The sequence below is a fragment of the Pagrus major genome, chromosome 22 (genome assembly GCF_040436345.1).
Source record: "Pagrus major chromosome 22, Pma_NU_1.0".
Classification (NCBI taxonomy): domain Eukaryota; kingdom Metazoa; phylum Chordata; class Actinopteri; order Spariformes; family Sparidae; genus Pagrus; species Pagrus major.
In genome coordinates this window covers 10,291,007-10,311,613 of record NC_133236.1, presented here as the reverse complement: position 1 = coordinate 10,311,613, position 20,607 = coordinate 10,291,007, and the positions used below count along the sequence as shown (strand labels likewise).

At 38.7% G+C, this 20,607-nt stretch overlaps 1 protein-coding gene across 1 annotated transcript; it reads right to left on the bottom strand.

Moving 5' to 3' along the window:
• LOC141017700 (B-cell receptor CD22-like) lies at positions 1–8,713 on the bottom strand. Its single transcript, XM_073492432.1, has 14 exons — positions 8,677–8,713; positions 6,633–6,911; positions 6,170–6,475; positions 5,384–5,653; positions 4,638–4,880; positions 4,300–4,315; positions 4,133–4,206; positions 3,963–4,013; positions 3,613–3,686; positions 3,443–3,493; positions 3,260–3,275; positions 3,093–3,166; positions 1,482–1,532; positions 1–27 (listed from the first exon to the last, which is right to left on the bottom strand). Exons 1-14 carry the CDS (start codon positions 8,711–8,713, stop codon positions 1–3), a joined length of 1,569 nt encoding a protein of 522 aa, XP_073348533.1.
• Between the last annotated feature and the right edge of the window lie 11,894 nt (positions 8,714–20,607).

Sequence of the window (20,607 nt, the reverse complement as noted above, 5' to 3'; positions counted from 1 at the left end):
TCAGTTGATACAGATTTCTTTATTGATCTGAAAGAAAAAGCAAAGTAAACAAAAAAGAGATTGAGGTGGATGTCAGGACACTCTGTCCTTACTCCCCCCCCCCCCCTCCCTCCCTCTCTCTCTTTCTCTCCCCCTATCTCCCTATCCTCCCCTCTCTCCCCCCCTCTCACAATTCAATTCAATTCAATTCAATGGGGCTTTATTGGCATGAAAGTTTAACAACAATTTTGCCAAAGCATCTGTCCAAACACCTGGACAGAACACAACAAATAACAACACAAACACAACACCAAGATTGATTTACATTAATTATATATACAGTATGTGTGTGTGTGTGTGTGTGTGTGTGTGTCGGTCACTCACTGTCCCTCAGGTTGTGGCATGTTGACACATATTGGGCAGCAAGATATGCCCTATCTCCTTCTCCCAGGAGTATTTTTAATTTTGAGATGTCATTCAGCTCTTTGAACTCTGAGATTACAGAGTTGAACTTGTTAAAATAAATGTTCCTCATTTCATTGAATGTTTTACATTGTAGGAGAAAGTGCATCTCTGTCTCAACCTCACCTGTCGAGCAGTGACCACATATTCTGTTTTCTATTGATTTCCATGATTGTTTGTGTCTTCCTGTTTGGATTGTCAGTTTGTGGTCACTGAGCCTGTACTTGGTGAGCATCGGTCTCTGCTTTCTATCTCTGAAAGTAGAGAGATATTCTGCTGATTCATAATCTCTTTTTAGGGCTAGATAACATTCTGATCTACTTTGGCTTTTAGTTTCTTCTTTCCAATGTTCCAGATAGGTTTCTTTACATTGTGTTATAATTTGCTTTACTCTGATTGGTGTTTGGAGAGCAGTGTTGTTGTGAGGCTGGTCAGACTGTGTCTGAGAGGGGGCAGTTAGCCTCAGTACCAGCTGACATAGGGGACTCTTTTCTGGGCTCAGCTCTTGAGTTTGGAGGGCTTTGGAGTGGAAGGTGTCTCGGGGGCCTGATTTCAGGTGGTTAAAAAAGTTGAGCGTTCTCTTTTGAATGTTAATTATCAGTGGGTATCTGCCTAATTCTGCTCTACATGCGTTTGTTGGTGTGTTTCTGTGTACATGTAAAATGTGTCTGCAGAATTCTGCATGTAAAGACTCTGTTGGATGTTTGTCCCAGCGGGTATAGCTCTGATGACTGAGTGGCCCCCAGACTTCACTACCGTACAGCGCAATGGGCTGGATGACACTATCAAATATTTTAAGACAGATTTTGACTGGAATTTGGAAATTATAAAATGTTCTCTTAATTGCATGTAGGGCTCTTCGAGCTTTCTCTCACTTTCTCTCTCTCTCTCCCAATAAAGAACTCACTCTTAGTGTTTTTACGATCAATAAAAGAATATGTGATATTATTGATTATTATTATTATAAATCATTTACAGTTAATTGTCTTCTTCTAGTATTTCTAACAGCTCCATGGTGAATAAAAAGGTATAAACTGTACCATGTTCAGCTTCTTGACGGCCTCTGATTGTTTCATAGAGACAAACATCACCTACAGAGAAATGAAAATCAAGCCGAGGTTAGTTTAATCACTTTTGTTAGGAGCGGTCAGTAAATCAACGCGCACTTGGCTCTCAGTGTCGTATTTGGGCTTTATTGAATGACGATAACAGACTGATATGATCATAAATAAATTCGGCTTCAGACAAAGGCTTTCGTGTTGTGCGGTTGAAAATTGTTTGCCCTTCTGCTCCTGTGAACACCTGTGCACCTGCCCTAAATCAAAGGGCATATCACGTCACACTATCCGACATCCGCTCATCATGATTATCATAATAATACCAACAAAACAGAAACCTCAACACAGTACATTCCAACACATGATCAGCATCAGAAAATGCATGATGTCTCAACATAATTGTGAATCAATAAGGTAAATCTGCAAAATGGCTTCAACAACTTTAACTGTAAACAACAAATCTATCATGTGAGACCTCAGATTGTTTTGATCATTTAAAATGTGTTTATAGGCTCAAAAAGACTGAGACCACGCAACATTTCTGTTTTGTATTTATTTTGAATGTAATAATATTTTTTATTGCAAATGATAATATCAGCTTAACACTTTGAGTTAAAGTTGATTCGTTGAAGAATTCTGGTATTTCTTAACCCGCCTGACACCTGCTTCATCAACTAAGAAGTGGTTTAGGAACGGCTAATCGTCCTCGAGACAACTACAAGACAGCTTTCCTTTGACAGACTTCACCTGATTGGATTCTTGTGTTTGTATTTTTCAAATTTTGTATCTGTGATGAATTTGCTTTTCTATCTTTCAGGGAACGAAGCTTGATTTATTGATCTTCTGATGGTGCGTGTTGTGGAATATCAGGAGAGATGAAGAAAACTCAGAGACACCGATGACTTACGTTGTAGTTTTTACAAACCTGATCATGGAGGAACAAAATAACAGCACAACTGTCTGCACAGTGCATTGTCAAGTTAATCCTCCCAAACCTTCTCTAGTTTCAGGTTATATCCTCTAAGCTCAGGAAGCAGCCCTCCCATACATGGTTATCTGTTTAACAATAAATAAGTGGGAAGTTACTGCAGAGCTTCTCACCTCTGACTTAGTGAGGAATAGAAAGAAAATGCATAGAAGACAGTCAGTCTGCTACAGCAGATAGATCGAAGGCCATCCTATGAGTTCACATAAACAACAGCCTTGGTTTGTCAGAGATCCGTTTTGTAGACATTTCTACAGCAGCTTCCAACTGCTAAGTTTGCAAAGACCATGAGAGATATAAACTCATAGATCAGACGTCACTGTGCCCTCATCCATACATTATCGGGCCTAATCTTTATACAGGGTATGTACGACATCTTTCTCCCACAGTGTGGTCACTTTGGATCTGTCTTTGGATACAACTGATCTAGTTTGTGCCAAGTGTTTTAGAGTTTATATTGTTACATGCACTGCCCCTTTAGAAACCTTGAGTCACTCACACTTTCTGAGCACTTTCTGATTATTTCCAGGTTCACGTGACAATATTAGAGATTTTCAATGGTCTCAGACTTTTGGACCCCACTGTATAATAGTAGTTTAACTGCTTACCGTGGAGAAGAGCGGAGTAATGATCATTCTCGTAGTCCACACGATCTGCGTTGGCGCTCTCAGACTGGACTGGTCTACAACACATATCAGGTACAGTAGATTTAAATAGGAACATAAAAATGTGTTGATGTTACGTTCAAAATGAGATGAGAGAGTGTTGCACCTACCTGACGAAGCATGAATCTGTGAAAGACATTTGCTGTTAGATGTGTAACTCAGTCTAAAATATGTCATTTCAGACAAATAAATATGCTCAATGATTGTCAATAAGTCATTTACAGTTAAATTAAATTTGTCTTATTCTAGTATTTCTAACAGCTCCATGGTGAATAAAAAGGTATAAACTGTACCATGTTCAGCTTCTTGAGGGCCTCTGATTGTTTCATAGACACAAACATCACCTACAGAGAAATAAATATCAAGCCAAGGTTAGTTTACAATACTTATTAAACAAACTAAGATTTTTTTAGATTACTTAAAATATAATCTGTAAAAAATAAAGATTATTTTAACTGCTTACCATGGTGAAGAATGGAGTAATGATCATTCTCGTAGTCCACACGATCTGCGTTGGTGCTCTCAGACTGGACTGGTCTACAACACATATCAGATACAGTAGATTTAAATAGGAACATAAAAATGTGTTGATGTCACGTTCAAAATGAGATGAGAGAGTGTTGCACCTACCTGACGAAGCATGAATCTGTGAAAGACATTTGCTGTTAGATGTGTAACTCAGTCTAAAATATGTCATTTCAGACAAATAAATATGCTCAATGATTGTCAATAAGTCATTTACAGTTAAATTAAATGTGTCTTATTCTAGTATTTCTAACAGCTCCATGGTGAATAAAAAGGTATAAACTGTACCATGTTCAGCTTCTTGAGGGCCTCTGATTGTTTCATAGACACAAACATCACCTACAGAGAAATAAATATCAAGCCAAGGTTAGTTTACAATACTTATTAAACAAACTAAGATTTTTTTAGACTACTTAAAATATAATCTGTAAAAAATAAAGATTATTTTAACTGCTTACCATGGTGAAGAATGGAGTAATGATCATTCTCGTAGTCCACACGATCTGCGTTGGCGCTCTCAGACTGGACTGGTCTACAACACATATCAGATACAGTAGATTTAAATAGGAACATAAAAATGTGTTGATGTTACGTTCAAAATGAGATGAGACAGTGTTGCACCTACCTGACGAAGCATGAATCTGTGAAAGGGACACTTGTTGTTAGATGGTTGTTATACTGCTATTCTATCTCATGAGATCAGAGTATGTGTGTGTATTTGAATAATTATAAAACATGTAATAATAGAAGAAGAAGGTCTCACCCTTGGATGCTCTGTAGTAAAACAAAACGAGCAGAGGAATAACAAGAACAACTCCACAAACCAGCCCAAAAATCAACAGTACAGGAAATGAAGAGCTTTCAGGCCTGGACACAGCTGGAATAAATAGGAAAACAATATTCATCTGAATTTCTTTCCCAGTCAAAAAAAGAAAATGCTGCGAATATTTTAATCCTACTCACCCTGAACTGACATCCAGCTCTGTGCTGACTCTTGTCTCCAGTGTTGACACTTGTAGAATCCTTCATCTGACTTTGACACTGCAGAGATATTTAACTCCCATCTGCTGTCACTTTGAATGAGTTTTTCATTGTGATAGAAAAACACAATGGAGCCAAATGTTTGACTTCTTAATCTGCAGCTCAGACTAACAGAATCTCCTTCAGCCACAGGACGGGCAGGGCTCAGCAGGATCATATCTCCATCTGTTAAACAGTCAAAGAATACCAGGTTTCAGTCAGAGATCAGCTGGTCGAGGAACTTGAGAATGAGTGGATGTAGAATGATGAGAAAAGACATACTGGGTTATTTTCTTTGACTTTTCTCATTGATGTAACAGTGATCATAAAATCTGACGTTTCATCTTCATACACCCTGTGTGTCTTACTGTTCAAGAACCCTTTAAGTTGGTTGAATCTGAAACCTCACAGCTAAATATCACTAAATCCTTCACACTGAACTTTAAATGGTGATCATGGACCTATCAGATCAGCCACAAATCTATATTCTATATCTATACATGGGTAAAATCAAAGTGTAATTAAATACTTAACTATGTTTATTAAGTGAAAACAATTAATTAGTGGAGAGCTCATGAAGCAGAGTGTTGGGCAGAACTCTTAACATGTCAGTGTACTGTACTCCTCAACACACGACGGGATGTTTGAGATAATAAGTCAAAGAAAAACAAAATGTAATGAAATCATACTCTGTACAGTGATGTTGACTGCGCTGCTGAACTCTCCTGATCCAAACTCACACCAGTACACTGCATCACTGAGGCTGTAAATGTTTATGTTGCATGTTGATCCATTCATTGTCCCCCAGTTGGTGCGGTGTGACCAGTATCTGTCCTCAGTTGATGACCTCCTCACTATCCACTCAGCAGAGTTTCCCTCACAGCTCAGTGAGACAGAGTCAGAGGTGAAGTGTTGAGCTCTGTCAGGACTCACTGTGAGAGACGCTGATGAGTGAATATCTGAAAAACAACATGTGATAAGAGGTCGAACAGAGAACAGAGATCTTCAGATATAAAATGCCTCAATTCAAATAGTCCTTAGCTTTGTTTTGTTTTTATTGCAACAAAGTATTTTGGTAAAATTCTGATTTCTACTTTGACCTCTTGCTACCATTTTGAGTACATTTTAAATGATAGACAACCAAGTGACTACAGCTGCTGTAAACAGAAGAAGAGCTTAAGTATTCAGACTAAATGTACTTTTTGCAAATGAGAGCAGAGTTTTAGCCAAGATATCATATCTCTCTTTTTGTGTTTTATGTTAAAGAGTGAGGACAGAAGGAAACAAGTCAATTCCACCCAGTAATGCGGAAAGCATGAAGTTTAGCTTGAGCTTTAGCAAGAGAGACAAGATCATAAGACCACAGTAAATTAATGTTCTTTTTTTTCAAGATACTGTATTTTTATCATCATTTAGAAACAAGATGAACAGAGCTGATATAACATCTGTTTCTTAAGAGATAGAAACACACTGACCTGCAGACCAGACAAACTTAGGTTCACTGTAATAAGAGTAATACACTGGATCTCCTCTTTCAGCTCTGCACATATATCCTGCTGTGTGTGTCTGTCCATGAACAATGTAGGAATCCTGTTCAGTCCCACTGCTGCTGCCAGGTAGCAGCTCAAGGTTGTAGTATTGAAAGTTGTCTGATTGATCAGGAACAATCTTATACCAGTAGAACCTCCATCCTGCAGATGGATCTTTAACACCACAGTTCAGAGTTACTGAGGCTCCAGCACTCAGCCATGATGGAGACACAGTGAGGACAGGCTGGGGTCCTGTTGGAAAATTATTTTTTCAAATGAAAACATGTATTGATAGTGGATCAGATACATTCTGCAAAATCATACATACTGAAGATTTACTTTAAAAATATATATGAACAAAAACAGCCTTGTTTAATCTTCACTTTGAAAGAAATGTGATGTGACTTACCGTCTGATACTGTCAGTTTGATGGGATCACTCCAACCTGTTGAAGAATGCTGCGTATGTTTCTTTCTGCCCTTACACCTGTAGTCTCCACTGTGGGATTCAGTCACAAATCTAATACTGTGTTCATTCTGATTTGAAGGTTTTTCTGAGCTGGTTGTTCTCCATTCATACTCCCACTCAGTGTCTCCTCCATCTTTGATCTCACATCTGAGAGTGATCCTCTCTCCAAAGTATATTTCAGACCAGTTTGGCTGCAGAGTCACAAGAGCCTTGTTTGGACCTGTTCATGTTCAAGAATTCACAGAGAGGAAACAAAAATGCCAAAAAGTTAAATCCACATCATGTCCTTTTTCTTATCAATCAACAAATATAAATACAAAATATATATTTTCTTTAATTTTGTTTCCATAACAAATGTCAAATGAACCCTTTTTGTTGATAAGAGTGTTAAACTGCATTATCCGTCCACCCTTGAAGTTACTCTGTTCATTCGTTCTGTGTGAGTGATTATATTTCAAAAGATGCAGTAATCTGATTACTGGCTGCTATTCAGTTACTTTGTTACAAAGCTAAAACATGTGCACTGAGCTTCATATTGCATGCTCTCTGAGGGAGAAACTTTCAAGAAATAAAAAAAGATCAAATAAAATATATGTCATGAGTCGGATGGGATTTAAAGTTTCAGAATGTAGAAACGAGATGGAGTTTATGTTCATTTCAGCACAGCAACAAACATGATGATCACATCAACATGTTGTACTGTTGACTTGGTGGTAGTGACAGTCACCTGATGGAGCTGCTGGATACAGTTAAGAGTGACTTTATTACTCATACATACATATGTACATATAGAGTAATAGAATTTCAAGACAATTTATGTTGATCAATAACTTGTCACTCATCTGTATGTGAAGTATTTAACCATTTCTGATGAAGGCAGCTCTTAGAGGTATTACCAAAAACAACACTGTGGCAGCATGGATGCAGAAACTAGGAGTGCTTAGGGTTTCCAGCGCCCCTTAAAAAGAGGCCGTATTAAATGCTGAATTTACAAGAAAGCCTAAATATTCAAGAATTTGTCAGAAACAGCGAAAAAAGTGTCTCCAAACTCAACAACTCGATTTTATAAGGCAGACTGGGGGATTTACCTCCCTCTTCATCTCCTTGCTGTTGTTGACTGTAGTTGATGTGGCCACTTTGACCTATAATATGTTGGTGTTTCATTCAAGTTTCATTCAAACTAATACAAAAAGGCATGAATGTCACACACCATTTACTATGAAGTCATTACATAGACTGAGTCCTCAGTACGCCCAACTATGACTGACTTCCTGCATCTCTGTGTGGCAGCCAGCACAATGTATCAGTAAGTGTTTATGTATGACCTGTGAATAAGTGATTTTTTGTTTTATATTCTGAGATGATTTTATATCGTGTACTTGTTCAGTTTGGTACGTTTTTACAAAATAGTTAAAACTTTTTATTTTTTTGAACCAAACTAGATTTCTCCCGAGGGGATCTTTGCTATACCTCAACTTCTTTCCATGTGAAAAAAAGAAAAACAGGAAGTGATCAAGAGTGATACAGTAGATGATAAGTAGGAGATCAATGACTACTTTTTATAAATATATAAAAAGCGGAAGCAGAGACAGTTGCTCACCTTCAGCATGTCCGTAGAGGAGTGTATTCAGCACTGAAATAAAGATTAAAACTTCATTAGACAATAAACATAAGCATTTAAAATCCGGCTGGAGTTTCATCAGTGACAACAACTTCTTATCAATCAACAGCATCACACATTTCTGTGATGATATTCTACTGCAGAGCTACAGAGAGCAGAAACAAGTAAAAGAAACTCTTCAGATGGAATACAGTATATAAAGTAAAATGATCCATTAATGAAATCACAAAAAATATTCATTACAATATCTTAGACTATATACTGTACATGCATTGTGCCAAAGCCAAATCAGCAACAGAGATCATGTGTACAAAATGACCTGCCACTGAAAGTCACAGCATTAGAAAGTCAGAGATGTACTCACAGAACAACCCGAGCACACCGAGCAAAGTGTGCTCCATCCTCACATCCAGCAAAGACACTGTCGCTCTGTGACGTAAGAAAATGTTTTACTTCGCATCGTAATAACGCAGCAAATAGGGAAGTAACGTCTCACATAAATGTGAGAATATTTATCCAACTTCGTCTTCATGCATGCAAGCATGGCCCATCTGATGTTCATGCCCTTTTACACAAGACAGAAATAACTACACTTGTGGCTTTGGCCGCTGCATACTGTGACATGTTCACACCTCCTGCACTGCAAAGGTAAATGATCTCATTTCTTGTGCAAAGCTGACTGCTCCCTAAAAATAAAAAATGACATCAAGAGATCACCTACAGAGATATCAAAATCAAGCCAAGGTTAGTTTAATCAACATAAGTCATTATAACACATCGACAAAACATAAGACCTTTACATCTAATCATATCACATAGTCATTAACATTTCATTGTGTTCATTTGTGTGTGTTCTGTTGTTGTATGATTATACTGTGTAGGCCTGTACATCCTGTACGTGAGTGCTTCATTCTCTCTAAACTAAATTTAATATAAAATGAGGTCAGAACTTTTATTTGGTGTTGACTTTCTTTCATCTGTTCCACAAAGAATACCTGAAGTACAAACGTGTTGCTGCCTTCTTATCGCTCCAAAGAGCCAAAACAACTGGGGTGATGTCATAGTTTAGAACACAAGAGGGCGCTCTCCGAAATGGTAATGATACAATGATAATGATATCTGTATACTACAAGAGCCATGACAACTGACAAATTAATTTAGTCGCCTGACTTTGATTTTGAAACTACCTCTGGTGTCAGTTTAGTAATTAAAAAAAACATAAAGAATGTAAATGTACAGAAGCCCTGAGGGACAAGGGAGAATTTTCTTTCTGGTGCTCCTTTATCTAAATTCTAAATTATTATTTTTTTCATGTGTGAAAAAATATTTTTTTTACCGGATGAAATTTTTTTTTACTCAAAAAATTTACTCGTGAAAAAAAAAAAGTTTTTCACTCTGTTTCACACATGAAAAAAAAATGTGTTTGCTTGAGTTGTTTCTGTCCAGAGAGCAGCTCCAGTGTGTTCCTGGTGGCTGTTTTCTTGATGGAGGACTGCAGTGAGGGGAGTGTGAACCGTGTGGTGAACAGAGACCTTGTGTTGAGCACATCACATGAAGGAGTGGCAGGTCATCCTGCTGTGAAGGAAACTTAAATGCTGACACAGATGAGCTTGTAAGTGATCAGTCATGTGTGGATGAAACTGTGATGAGACAACAGAGTACAGTGGTCTGTGTAAGAGACCTGAGCTGACAGGTCTGTCACGCCTCATCTGCAAGGTCCACAAGGTCAGTTTTTAGGCAGTGCTGTTGGTTAATGCATCGAGGAGTGAACTGCTAACTCCTCCCTTAAAACCTTAAGACTTTCACCACCTGAGGATTGTGTGTCAGTTTTCTGACTCTTGGCTCAGACCCGGCCCTCTCAAAGTAAAGGTGTTGATCAAAGTCTGTGTCCCTCTCAGTTTCTCTTTAGGGTGCTGGCTGATGATGTCAGGTATTTGTAAAACAATACTGGGCGGCGGCTCTCAAATTAACAAAACATTCATAGTGTTGTGACGTTCACGAACGACACTGATTCTTTTGAACGATAGGAACTGAGTGACAGCTGGGAACCGTTCTTTTTTTTTTTATATATCACTGTGTGTTTCACGCAGATGCAAACAAAAGCTCCTCCTTCGCTCCTCCCCTGAGTGGGACAGAGAACAGGAGGGAAAAAAAGTTACATGTGGAGGAGCTCAGCTCAGCTGCACGGTGCTTATTGGTTATACAAATGTAGCATGACGCCACCTGAGTTGTGCACGCTGCCTTTGCGTAAAAACAGAAACACGTGACTGCCCCTGCCTCGGAGAGCAGAGCAGCTGCAGCAGTCTCAATTAGGAGGAGGACAGTCAGTCTGTCGTGTGTCTGACGTCGTTGTTTGGACAAAATGAGCCAAAGGAAACGGAGCAGCATTTGGATGCACTTTTCTCTTGTGGAAGACAGTAAGGCAAAATGCAATATTTGTCAGAAACATATTTCTTTTAAGTCCGGTTCAACAAATAATTTGCATAGACACTTGAAAACACAACACCCAACAGTGAAAGTGGCAGAGGTGAGAAGAGAAGAGAGCCAACTGACCCAGGCAATAGTGATGTCACTGTCAAAGCAGAGTGATATGGTGCAACCTTGTGGAATATTTACAATGAATCCAGATCAGACTTTAAAATCTAGTCCACACATGTCAAATGAGGTTATAATCAATATTTCAGAATAATTCAAACTCAGATATTGGTGGGATATCTAATTTTGTATTATTTTGTTCCAAATCTCACCCCATCAACCTCCCAGTGATTATTTCCAAGATAAAATGAGTTACCACCAGGCTGGCTTCTTAAAATTTAATAAATATAAAAATCAGTCAAATGAGCCAGTTTTTTGAACGGCTCTTTGAAAGGAACGGCTCACCAAGATCCGGCTCACCTCAAAATCCCATCTCTAGCTGATGATGTCAAGTATTTGTAAAACAATACTGGGCGGCGGCTCTCAAATTAACAAAACAACAGAACCATTTCCAACTCACAGACACGGAATCTTTAAATAGACACTGTAACTTTTGCAAAACTAACAAGAAGGCCCCCATAGTTAAGAATGTGTTGTAGACAGCGTTTCACAAGGTTTATAAAGTTTCTCTCGTCATTTTAAAGGAGTCTGGTGACTTTCTCCACAGACCACAAGAAGCAGATCATATTAGTTACTGTTAACTATATTTGTAAAATGTGACATGTTTATCATCAATATGTTTTATTCTTTAATACATCTGGTGTGATGTTGAGGTACAGCTGCTGAAACTCTTCAGATATTTTGTCTTCTCTTCCTGCAGTTTTTGGTTCAGGTCATTACTTTGAGATATTATTGTGATCAAACACTCCTGTTAGCTGTCAAAAGAGGTGTGTTTGACCCTGGACACTCCTCACATGAACCATCTCTGTACAGAATCTGTGTGTTTGAGGTCTGAAGGACACAAAGAACTGTCTTTATTGACCATCTGTGTTTTCCTCTGCTTGTGATGTACTCTCACTGTTTGATGTGAAGGTTTTCTAATGTTCTTCCACATACAAAGACTGACTGCAGACACGAGCATCGACTCTCTTGAAGTTTAACATCGACTTCAGTAAAGTTTAACCAGAGTTTTACAGCAGCACCCAATAAAAATATGAAACATATTTTCTGAGGGTGAACGCTGCTGAAGTACAAGTTCTGTCAGAAAACTGTTGTTACGTATCATTGGACATTTTTAAGTGGTTGTATGGAAATTCAGGAGCTTTTGTATCACATAAACAACACCACTGTATGAGTCCCTGGCAGCTAGTTTCAACTGGTTTCATCATTTACACCAAATTTAATTGAGAAAATGACATTTTCTGGTAAACATGTCAAATTTTAAAATAACAGTTAACAGTAACTAATATAAGCTGCTTCTTGTTGTCTGTGGAGAAAGTCACCAGACTCCATTAAAAAGTCGAGAGAAACTGTATACACTTTGTGAAACACTGTCTACAACACATTCTTACCTATTTGGGCCTTCTTGTAAATTTGACTAGTGGTAAAAAATAATAGGTCAAATAAAATCATGTAGTTACATTTAAACATGAAGAAAAGTTCAGATCAAACTTCTTTGTGTTTCCCATCATGCACTGTGTTCTGTGGAGAGAAGAGAAACATCTGCAGCTGTCTTTATGATTGAATTCTGATGATTCAAACACATATCGATATATACGAGAGGAAGCTGGGAAGCAAACAATATAAACCAACTGTAGTTTCACTCTGAACCTGCGCAGGAAACTTTAACCAGAACACAGCCAAGTAGTCAGACCAGTCTGACTATGGAATTGGTACCTGGGAAGGGCTACTCAGTCACCTACAAGTAAAATCTGACAGCTTTGTACAATAACCTGTTCTTGGGATCATGTTGAAGTGGTTGTTCCTATTCACATGTTGGAATCTCTGAACCCTTAGCAATGTTTACCCAGAAGTATACATGCAATGTGGACAAATAGAAGGAGACAACAAGCACAAAGACTGTAACAAAGTACTTCACTCTGCCTAGAATGTTGTCTTTGCCGGGCATGTTCAGGCCTCAAGGACTTACATGTGCGGCACCTTAATATGTTTCAAACATAATTAAAAATAGAGACAGTCTGCTCAGACTACTTTTCTTGTAAATAGAGTAATGTACATACGTAATTTAGTAGAGAGGATCATCCTCAACTCATAACAGCACTACCTGGCACATTGATAAGAGTGCAATCTTTTTTGGGCACACCTTTGCTTTCCACCACCTTTCTGATGGGGCTAATACCAACCATAACTTTGCTCTTTTTCTAGTCTGACTACTTGACTGTGTTCTGGTGTAAAGTTTCCTGTGCAGGTTGGAGGTGAAACCACAGTTATTTATGCTGGTATACCTCCACTTTTCTCTCATATATATCTATATGTGTTTGAATCATCAGAATTCAATCATACAGACAGCTGCAGATGTTTCTCTTCTCTCCACAGAACACAGTGCATGATGGGAAACACTCCACTTTTCTCCTGATGGAAAGAAGTTTGATCTGAACTTTTCTTCATGTTTAAATGTAACTACATGATTTTATGACCTATTATTTATTTATTTATTATCTCATTTAACTTTGTTTATGACTAATTAACACTCTGAACTGAAAATTGGACTTCATAAACTCATAAACAGACCCCAGACAGTTCAGCTGTAAGATGTCCAACAAACCAGAAACTTGGTTGAATATAATGTGATTGTTTTAAATTAATGAACTTTGTGGATCATTTGTAGCTAATAAACAGCAGAGGAGCTGACACCCAATCCACCTGCAGGACCCACCTGATTCATTTAATTTGTGGCTGACAGTCATAAACATGGACCACGTAATGAAGTCACCAGTAACGGCAGTGTACCAGACTCCCTTAACAAATCACGTGATTTTAAGAGTTGGTGCATGAGGAGAAACTTAACAAACTTTGTGAAACAACTGCGACTTATTCTACATCATTGATGCTTTCTTGTAAATTCGGCAGTAAATACAAAACATTAAGATGTTTGTTTCCTTGTAAAAAGTGTCAGTTTGTCGCCTCATCGCTGTCAAAGCCTGTCTGAAGAGTTTTATTTTCTTTTACCTCCCAGCAGCTGTTTAACCCACTTTTTCGTTTCAACTGGTTTCATCATTTACACTAAATTTAATTGAGAAAATGACATTTTCTCGTAAACATGTCAAATTTTAAAATAACAGTTAACAGTAAAAATATAAGCTGCTTCTTGTTGTCTGTGGAGAAAGTCACCAGACTCTCTCAGACGAGTTTGAATCATGGCTTAAGTCAACCATCAGATAATGAATTGTCTGGCGCTGAGTCAAGAATCACACCCTGAAATCTTCTGTAACGCAGACAGCTTGTCTGACATTCAGGCTGCGCCGCCTTGTAGCGTCCCTATTTAAACCCGGCTGTCAAACAGGTCATCAGTCAGAGTAACACAATGCAATGAAGTTGGTGGGAGAGCTGTTAAAACAGTGTTTGTCTTTTTCTTCAGGATCTCTACCTTGACTGTCCGATGACTACAAAAGCTCCTCTCTGTAAGTAATCATGTTTGTTGAAGTCAGATGAGTCAGTCAGCTGTATGAGGGACTTTCTACCAGAAACATCATTTCCACTTGTATAAATCTTGTGTGTGAGAAGATTTTATTGATGAAACTAAACAGTCAGTGTTGATATCCACCTCCACCTTCATCTACACAGTTAAACACATTCATTCATCAATATGTAGTCAAACAGTCAGCTGTGAGCTCCTGATGTCCTGTGTGACAGTGATGTGAATGTGGATTGGGATGAGTCGTCGTTGGTCTATAACTGACTCTGTATTGTCTCTACTGAACTTTACTAACAGCCGCTGGATTTCAACATGTTTGTCTTTTATTCTGCTGCACATTTAGTGAAGTTCAATCATCAACAAACTTGTTTTGACTTTGTATGTTTCAGCTTTCTTCTTCTTCAGGACGTTTCAACTGGACTCATTCACGTTTTACTACAAAATCATGTCATCAAATATGATGCATTGTTACTGACATCTGACAACAACATGAGCTTGTTTGTGTTTATTTGCAGTTGTTGTCTCATGACTTTATATGGAGACACTCTTTATGTGTTTCTAATGTATCAGTGTTACAACACTGACAACATGTCACCATGTTCCAGATACACAACTTTCATCTGTCTATAGCAGCAGCACTAGTTCTGCAGTGTTTTCATGTGGCAGCTACATGTTGTTGCTTGCAGCTGAATCCACATGTTGTTTCATGCTGATGGTGGACAGTTTAACCACTGGTGCCATCTTGTGTCAGAAGTACAATACAGCAGCTTAGCGTTAGCATCAAGACTGTGTCCGGTCAGGAAGTCCCTGAGGTAATGAGCAGGATAATAAAGACAGAGGAGTATTGTAAAGACTAAAGACAGACTGTAGATGTTTGTTGTGGTACATGTGAGGACTGAACTGTGATCACATGACTCTTCACCTCTGTCTCCTCTCACAGGGAGAAGATGATCTGCAGGATCCTGCTGCTCATCAGCCTCAACTGTGTCTGTGGTTAGTTTCCAGCTTCACTTTATTACACTGTGATTCAATGAATCAGTTAAAGTAGCCACATGTGAGCAAACAGTTGATGTTGATGAGCCTCTGCAGCTCTGAGACGTCACTAAACTGTCCACAGAAACATGTGTAGATGGAGTTTAAAGGCTGCCATGTTAAAGTTGTCAGTGTGTCTGCTCCTCACTTTCCCTCTCTGTCTCCTCAACAGGAACATTTGTAGTGAATGTGACACAGACCTCCTATCAGGCAGAGGAGAACCACAACATCACACTGGAATGGATGTTCACAACCACAACTGACACTTCCCCTGACTCCCTTTATATCCACTGTGAGATGATAACTGATCACAAAGTCTCAGTCCTGTTTCGTCTATATGGAGGTGTTAAAGTCCCAGAGTCTCGGGATCAACAGTTTGTAGGACGAGTCCAGTTGGACAAAGACCTCCTCAGAGACGGACGGCTCAGACTTCATGTGTCAAGACTCAGGACTGAGGACTCAGGCCGGTACCTGTGTGATGTGAGGACAAACTATGGTGTGGACTTTGGTGAATGTTGGCTCAACGTCTCTGGTAAGTTGGTTGAGTAGAAGTCAGTAGAACTTTATTAACAGGTTCAATTCAGCAGCTTTTTTGGATCAATAAGAACCTGAAGAAAAGTATTGAGTACGACCACAATCCACAATCCTTCACTTCATTCTCACAGTATCTGAGAAATATGTCACAACTTCAGCTGTTGTGTTGTTTGGTCTCTTTTCAGCAGCGAGGGATTGGCCCGAACCTGAGAGACCCAACACAGCAAGTCCAGGAAGGATTGGCCTCTACTGTGGACTGGGACTGACAGCAGCAGTGGTCATTGTGTTGTTTGTTACCTTTTATTTATTCACCGTCTGTCTGATGAGTCCAGGGGATGATTTAGGAAAAGTTCCATCTCAGCAGGATCAGAGGAAACAGTTTGTCAACAACTTAATGAGAAAGTTTGGAGTGTAACTGATGAACAACAATAATGTAGTTGATGGAGGAAACGTTGTTCTTCACCTTTATGTTGTCCATTATTTTGACAGGACGTCTCATCAAACTCTGTCACTTATTAGACAGATCTGAAATCTGCTCTGTGTTCACTTTACTGAAACATGTCGACCTAAATGATCAGCAAAATAATCAGCAAACAAAGAAATTAACTGATGGGCCGGCCAAAATAAACAAAAGAAGGGCAGCCACCCGGACCAACCCACCAGGGCCGTCAGATCTGGGGGCTAACCCTCTACCCTACAAAAGAAATAACTAAACCTACTTGAAATAAAGCCACAAAAACTAGACTACTGTACCCATCAGATAAACAACAACAACAAAAAAGCAAATAAACATACTACCACAGTCAGCCTCCCGGCTGACTGACTGCCTCCCTGGTCAGCGTCAGGTGGAATGAAGTTAGAGCATGGGCAGGAGAGACCAGAGCCTAATGCCCTACCCCCTCTTATTGGATTTTTACCAGTCAGCCAAACTGCTGTCACCTGGCCAGGCAAGAGGCCTGGCCAAATGTAACAATCCTGTACTGGCCTGCTGCAGGATGTAAAGAAGAATCAGGTGAACTTTAGAGCAGAGAACATTCAGCAGATCTAAACAGAAATTACACGTTAAAACATTAAATGAACTGAAGAACTGTGAACCACTGCAAACATTAGAAATCTGTAAATCTTTTCTTTAATATTGTGATACATGATCCCTCTATATGCACTTTGTGTTATATGTGTTTTGTTATGTTCACTTTTTCCGTTTGTGTTTTTTGTTTTTTATCAAGATTGTTTTTACTGTCCAGATTTTATAATCAGATTAATCTTTCTGTTGTGGAGTTTTAACCTTTTCTTGTTATAATGCTGCAGTTCAAACTGAAATGAAGTGCTGCTGTTTGATTTGTGTTTGTCCATTCAACATCCTCCACTGTCAGATCTCTAAATGTCACAGCTGGTTCAGTAAATCACTGTATGGAGAGTTTTCACTCCGTGCCTTCTGATGGACATGGTCTGCTAATGTTCTGATTTATATTGTGTACATACTGTAAATAAATCTATATTTATATGAGAGATGTTGTTTTGATTGTTCTGTAAGTCTTTTAATATTAGACACCCAGAAGATGTCAAGACCTCAAAGAGTTTATCAGCAACAAAGTTCATAATAATAAACTTCATAAACACTCAGAAACAGTTACAAACTGACTTTCAGGCCACATTAATGAATAGAATATTAAAAGAAACACAAGAGATGAATTTATGTGTTTTTATTGCTTCAGTTTCTCACAAGTCACATAATGAGAAATACAAATAGTAACATATTATAAATGACAGCATACAAAATGTTTAGGTACTTTAAGATAAAAAACAATGTAAATCACTGGAAATTAGTAGAATCAATTAAAACACAGACAAAAATATGAACTCAGCTGTTTCAAACTTTAGCTTGTGGAAAACAAAATCCATTTAATACAATGACTTTAAAGTGAAGAGTGCCCTCTGCTGACCTTTATCTTTAACACCAGATCACAGCTTTTCTTTCAAGCACACATACAGAGACAGAATGACAATCAGTAACAGACAGTAAATAACAAACACATAAGAAACACACATAACAACAAAACACATATAACACAAAGTGCATATAGAGGGATCATGTATCACAATATTAAAGAAAAGATTTACAGATGTCTAATGTTTTCAGTGGTTCACAGTTCTTCAGTTCATTTAATGTTTTAACGTGTAATTTCTCTTTTGATCTGCTGAATGTTCTCTGCTCTGAAGTTCACCTGATTCTTCTTTACATCCTGCAGGAGGCCAGTACAGGATATACAGGATGTACTGTCGGTGTTAATGTCATATCTTATTAAGGGCTAATTCATCACATAGAGCTATTAATGAAAAAGGTAACAACATAAAGTGCACAGAGTCGATACACATGGTGTACGAGGTCGACATGTTTCAGTAAAGTGAACACAGAGCAGATTTCAGATCTGTCTAATAAGTGACAGAGTTTGATGAGACGTCCTGTCAAAATAATGGACAACATAAAGGTGAAGAACAACGAATAAACAAATGTAACAAACAACCAACACAACTCTCCACCACACTCTGTCCACCTGCCCAGTGCAACAACCTGATCCAGGATGTTGTGGTGAGACAGGTCTCTGTGGGCACACAATAGTCCCCAATTTAACATTGTTTAACCAGCCTGAGCCCCATTTGTCCATTTCCTTTCCCTGCAATGGGACATTAGCCAGGAGCAGCCTTAAAACAGAGCTTGATTAGCAAGAATCATATCCTGGAACTCTCCCCTCTCCTTCCTGGTTCCCTGATTGTCTCAAAGTCTGCTGCTCTGTTCAGATCTGTCCATCGTTTGAAATTGTTTCATTAAGTTTTGTTGATCAAACTGTTTCCTCAGATCCTCCACCAGAGCCTGAGCAGAAATGTTGTTTCTTAGACAGACAGTGAATAAATAAAATGTAACAAACAAACAACACAACTACCACTGCTGCTGTCAGTCCCAGTCCACAGTAGAGGCCGATCCTTCCACGCCCTGCTGTGTCTGTGTTGGGTCTCTCAGGGTCGGGACAATCTCTCGCTGCTGTAAAGAGACCAAACAACAGAACAGTTGAAAAAGCTGCTGAATTGAAACTGTTAATAAAGTTCTATTGACTTCTACTCAACCAACTTACCAGAGACGTTGAGCCAACAATCACTGGCATTCAAAATGTTATTACTCAGCACTTTGCTTTACAATACTCCTCTGTCTTTATTATCCTGCTCATTACACACAAGGACTTCCTGACTGGACACAGTCTTGATGCTAACGCTAAGCTGCTGTATTGTACTTCTGACACAAGATGGCGCCAGTGGTTAAACTGTCGACCATCAGCAGGAAACAACATGTGGATTCAGCTGCAAACAACAACATGTAGCTGCCACATGAAAACACTGCAGAACTAGTGCTGCTGCTACAGACAGATGAAAGTTGTGTATCTGGAACATGGTGACATGTTGTCAATGTCGTAACACTGATACATTAGAAACACATATAAACAGTGTCTCCATATAAAGTCATGAGACAACAACTGCAAATAAACACAAACAGGCTCATGTTGTTGTCAGATGTCAGTAACAATGCATCATATTTGATGACATGATTTTATAGTAAAAAGTGAATGAGTCCATTTGAAACGTCCTGAAGAAGAAGAAAGCTGAAACATACAAAGTCAAAACAAGTTTGTTGAGGATTGAACTTCACTAAATGTGCAGCAGAATAAAAGACAAACATGTTGAAATCCAGCGGCTGTTAGTAAAGTTCAGTAGAGACAAAACAGAGTCAGTTATAGACCAACGACGACTCATCCCAATCCACATTCACATCACTGTCACACAGGACATCAGGAGCTCACAGCTGACTGTTTGACTACATATTGATGAATGAATGTGTTTAACTGTGTAGATGAAGGTGGAGGTAAATATCAACACTGACTCTGTTTAGTTTCATCAATAAAATCTTCTCACACACAAGATTTATACAAGTGGAAATGATGTTTCTGGTAGAAAGTCCTCATACAGCTAACTGACTCATCTGACTTCAACAAACATGAATACTTACAGAGAGGAGTTTTTGTAGTCATTGATCAGTCAAGGTAGAAAATTTGAAGAAAAAGACAAACACTGTGTTTCAAGAGCTCTCCAGCCAACTTCACTGCATTCAGATACTATGACTGATCACCTGCTTGAAAGCTGGGTTTAAATAGGCATGTGGGGTGGCAGGTTTAGTAAGTGAAATCAGGTACTAAGAGACATGTTGACATTGGCAGATTGCTTGTGGAAGTTTTTGTTTTGGCCTAACATTGCATACCTGTGGCAAACTCGTCTGACTATCTAATTGTGTTCTGGTTAACACAGAATAGCTGCCAGGGACTCATACAGTGGTGTTGTTTATGTGATACAAAAGCTCCTGAATTTCCATACAACCACTTAAAAATGTCCAATGATACGTAACAACAGTTTTCTGACAGAACTTGTACTTCAGCAGCATTCACCCTCCAAAAATATGTTTCATATTTTTATTGGGTGCTGCTGTACAATTCTGGTTAAACTTTACTGAAGTCGATGTTAAACTTCAAGAGAGTCGATGCTCGTGTCTGCAGTCAGTCTTTGTATGTGGAAGGAACATTAGAAAACCTTCACATCAAACAGTGAGAGTACATC

What these genes read in the sequence shown, in the direction of transcription:
- LOC141017700 (XM_073492432.1), bottom strand. Translation starts at nt 8,713, where the DNA reads ATGGAGCACACTTTGCTCGGTGTGCTCGGGTTGTTCT. An exon ending in CAAACTGACAGTATCAGACG is followed by an intron (nt 6,476 to 6,632) that starts GTAAGTCACATC and finishes ATTTTCCAACAG; the next exon opens with GACCCCAGCCTGTCCTCACT. An exon ending in CCCTCAAGAAGCTGAACATG is followed by an intron (nt 3,687 to 3,962) that starts GTACAGTTTATA and finishes TATGTGTTGTAG; the next exon opens with ACCAGTCCAGTCTGAGAGCA.